The 3,613-nt window shown below is 50.4% G+C and overlaps 1 protein-coding gene across 1 annotated transcript in view; it reads right to left on the reverse strand.

The window, feature by feature from the left end:
- Window positions 1–287: 287 nt before the first annotated feature.
- The window catches only part of LOC126387072 (protein disulfide-isomerase TMX3-like), a gene marked incomplete at its 5' end in the record, with an annotated part of 4,184 nt that continues 858 nt past the window's right edge, over window positions 288–3,613 (reverse strand). The window contains 5 exons of the mRNA XM_050039633.1: window positions 288–305; window positions 573–922; window positions 2,420–2,486; window positions 2,593–2,670; window positions 2,792–2,891. Coding sequence (XP_049895590.1) covers window positions 288–305; window positions 573–922; window positions 2,420–2,486; window positions 2,593–2,670; window positions 2,792–2,891 — 613 coding nt within the window. The remainder of the gene's footprint in view (window positions 306–572; window positions 923–2,419; window positions 2,487–2,592; window positions 2,671–2,791; window positions 2,892–3,613) is intronic.

The following is a 3,613-nucleotide window of genomic DNA, read 5'->3' on the forward strand; positions in this document are numbered from 1 at the left end:
TGTTGTAAGCTTTCATTAATGTTGTTGTAAGCTACTGTCATTACCTGCATGTCTCTCTCTCTCTGTCTCTCTCTTTCTGTCTCTCTCTCTCTCTCTCTCTCTCTCTCTCTCTCTGTCTCATTGTGTCATGCGGATTACTGTTAATTTATTATGCTGATCTGTTCTGTACGACATCTATTGCACGTCTGTCCTCTTCCTGAGGTTTCTACCGTTTGTTTCCTGATCAGCTGATCTGTTTTCTCAGCTCAGAGATCAGGATCAGGATCAGAGTTGAAACAGGGCCCTGGTCAGAGACACGTCTCCTTCTTAAAAAGGTTCAATGGACAGTAGAGGACAGAGAACAGGTGGGGACAGAGGACAGGTGAGGACAGAGGACAGGTGGGGACAGGTGAGGACAGAGAACAGGTGGCGACAGAGGACAGGTGAGGACAGAGGACAGGTGGGGACAGGTGAGGACAGGTGGGGACAAGTGAGGACAGAGGACAGACGACAGGTGGGGACAGGTGAGGACAGAGGACAGGTGGGGACAGGTGAGGACAGAGGACAGGTGGGGACAGAGGACAGGTGGGGACAGGTGAGGACAGGTAGGGACAGGTGGGGACAGTTGAGGACAAGTGAGGACAGAGGACAGGTGGGGACAGGTGAGGACAGGTGGGGACAGGTGGGGACAGGTGAGGAAAGAGGACAGGTGGGGACAGAGGACAGGTGGGGACAGGTGGGGACACATGAGCACAGAGGACAGGTGAGGATGGAGGACAGGTGGGGACAGGTGGGGACACATGAGGACAGAGGACAGGTGGGGACAGAGGACAGGTGAGGTTACCTGAGTCTCCCATGGCGTACAGGGTGTAGCTGTCGATCCTGAAGAAGTTTGGGAAACGTTCTCTGTTGATCCACGACTTCAGGTCTCCGTCACGTTCCTCTGAAACACGCACAATTCACAACGGTTGTAACCACGGTAACGTCTGATTCATCTGTGTTTGAATCAACTTTATTGACACATTTAAAGGGAACATAACCGAACTCCAGTAGCTGTCTCTGTCCAGCTGATGTCTCTGTCCATTAGCTGTCTCTGCCCAGCTGATGTCTCTGTCCAGCTGATGTCTCTGTCCAGTAGCTGTCTCTGTCCAGCTGATGTCTCTGTCCAGCTGATGTCTCTGTCCAGAAGCTGTCTCTGTCCAGCTGATGTCTCTGTCCAGCTGATGTCTCTGTCCAGTAGCTGTCTCTGTCCAGCTGATCTCTCTGTCCATTAGCTGTCTCTGTCCAGCTGATGTCTCTGTCCAGCTGATGTCTCTGTCCAGTAGCTGTCTCTGTCCAGTCTGTTGTCTCTGTCCAGCAGATGTCTCTGTCCAGTCTGCTGTCTCTGTCCAGCTGATGCCTCTGTCCAGTCTGTTGTCTCTGTCCAGTCTGCTGTCTCTGTCCAGTAGCTATCTCTGTCCAGTCTGCTGTCTCTGTCCAGCTGATGTCTCTGTCCAGTCTGTTGTCTCTGTCCAGCAGATGTCCCTGTCCAGTAGCTGTCTCTGTTCAGTCCGCCGTCTCTGTCCAGTCTGCTGTCTCTATCCAGCTGATGTCTCTGTCCAGTCTTTTGTCTTTGTCCAGCAGATGTCTCTGTCCAGTAGCTGTCTCTGTTCAGTCTGCTGTCTCTGTCCAGCTGATGTCTCTGTCCAGCAGATGTCTCTGTCCAGTAGCTGTCTTTGTCCAGCAGATGTCTCTGTCCAGTAGCTGTCTCTGTTCAGTCTGCTGTCTCTGTCCAGCTGATGTCTCTGTCCAGTAGCTGTCTCTGTCCAGTAGCTGTCTCTGTTCAGTCTGCTGTCTCTGTCCAGTCTGCTGTCTCTGTCCAGTAGCTGTCTCTGTCCAGCAGATGTCTGTCCAGTCTGCTGTCTCTGTCCAGCTGATGTCTCTGTCCAGTCTGCTGTCTCTGTCCAGCTGATGTCTCTGTCCAGTCTGTTGTCTCTGTCCAGTCTGTTGTCTCTGTCCAGTCTGCTGTCTCTGTCCAGCTGATGTCTCTGTCCAGCTGATGTCTCTGTCCATTAGCTGTCTCTGTCCAGCTGATGTCTCTGTCCAGTCTGCTGTCTCTGTCCAGCTGATGTCTCTGTCCAGTCTGTTGTCTCTGTCCAGTAGCTGTCTCTGTCCAGTCTGCTGTCTCTGTCCAGTCTGCTGTCTCTGTCCAGTCTGTTGTCTTTGTCCAGCAGATGTCTCTGTCCAGTAGCTGTCTCTGTCCAGTAGATGTCTCTGTCCAGTAGCTGTCTCTGTCCAGTAGATGTCTCTGTCCAGTCTGCTGTTTCTGTCCAGTCCGATGTCTCTGTCCAGTAGCTGTCTTTTTCCAGTCTGCTGTCTTCCTCCAGTCCTCTGTTTCTGTCCAGTGTCTTCTATATGTCCACAGGTGTCTCTGAGAAACAGAGTCAGTTTGTTGTCTCACCATCAAACGTGAAGAAAGTCCCATCTTTAAAAACCACCACGGCTGGCAGGGATGGCAGGGACACCACCTGGAGACAGACAGAGAGGTGAGACAGGGACATCTACTCTACTGTCCTCTACTGTCCATCTACTGTCACATCTACTGTCATCTACTGTCATCTGAGTGAGAAAAACCTTCGGCAGGACATCTCTGGAAGAGGAGAAGAAGAAGGTGTGGACGATCAGCTCTTCTGCTGCTGATGTGTAGTTTCCCTGAAAAAATCAGAATCAGAATCAGAAATACTTTATTAATCCCCGAAATCATTATTAATATAAATAATTATTTAAAACACCAGAGGTCACTGTGTGTGTGTGTGTGTGTGTGTGTTTGTACCTTCAGCTGTGATGTGGCTCCAACGTAAACAAACATGACATCATGGCGGTTCATGGCGTGTTGGAAGAGTTGCAGACTGTTCAGAGGTCGAATCAGCGGCCTGAAGGACACCACACACACAGGGGTGATGATGTGACTACTGTGATGTCACACTGACTGCTGTGATGTCATACTGTGTAATTAAAGTCCCAGTGAGACAGACGTTGTCATGTCTTCAGTGTCTGTCCTTTTCCTTTCCCATCCGTGATTGTCCCAACAGGATGTGATGCGAGTCAGCGCAGTGTGATGACACTGTTTCCTGTTGGACTGACAGTGATTGAGCTGAACGTGTGTCCGACGCCCTATGTTTATTCTGTCGTTGCCGTTGGAGACGCCGCCATGGATGAAGAACTGCTGATTGATGAGATTTAAATTTGGGAGTTACCTCAAGGACACCTGATGTCACACTGACCGCTGTGATGTCACACTGACTGCTGTGATGTCACTACAGAAACCCAAATAAGTCATCATCAGGCTGGAGGGAGATTAGCAGGAAGGTTTCTGGTGAGAACTGTAACACTCAGCAGAGGTCGCTGTACTATAGATGGAGGTGTGATGCATTCTGGGAGCTACGGCAGTGACACCCATAGACATATATACATAGACGCCGCATTGACTGCCGCTGCCTATCAGAGCAGACGTCCTCGCCGGCCGCCATCTTGGATGGGTCTCGCTTCGCCTCCACAGTGCATTCACTTCTATTGAGGAAGGAGCTGTATGCACAAGTAAAATAGAATAACTCACTGAATTTTCAACTGATTTTCACGCGGTTTGGTTTGTTAC

The sequence above is a fragment of the Epinephelus moara genome, unplaced genomic scaffold, assembly GCF_006386435.1.
Source record: "Epinephelus moara isolate mb unplaced genomic scaffold, YSFRI_EMoa_1.0 scaffold1864, whole genome shotgun sequence".
In the NCBI taxonomy this organism is placed as follows: Eukaryota; Metazoa; Chordata; class Actinopteri; order Perciformes; family Serranidae; genus Epinephelus; species Epinephelus moara.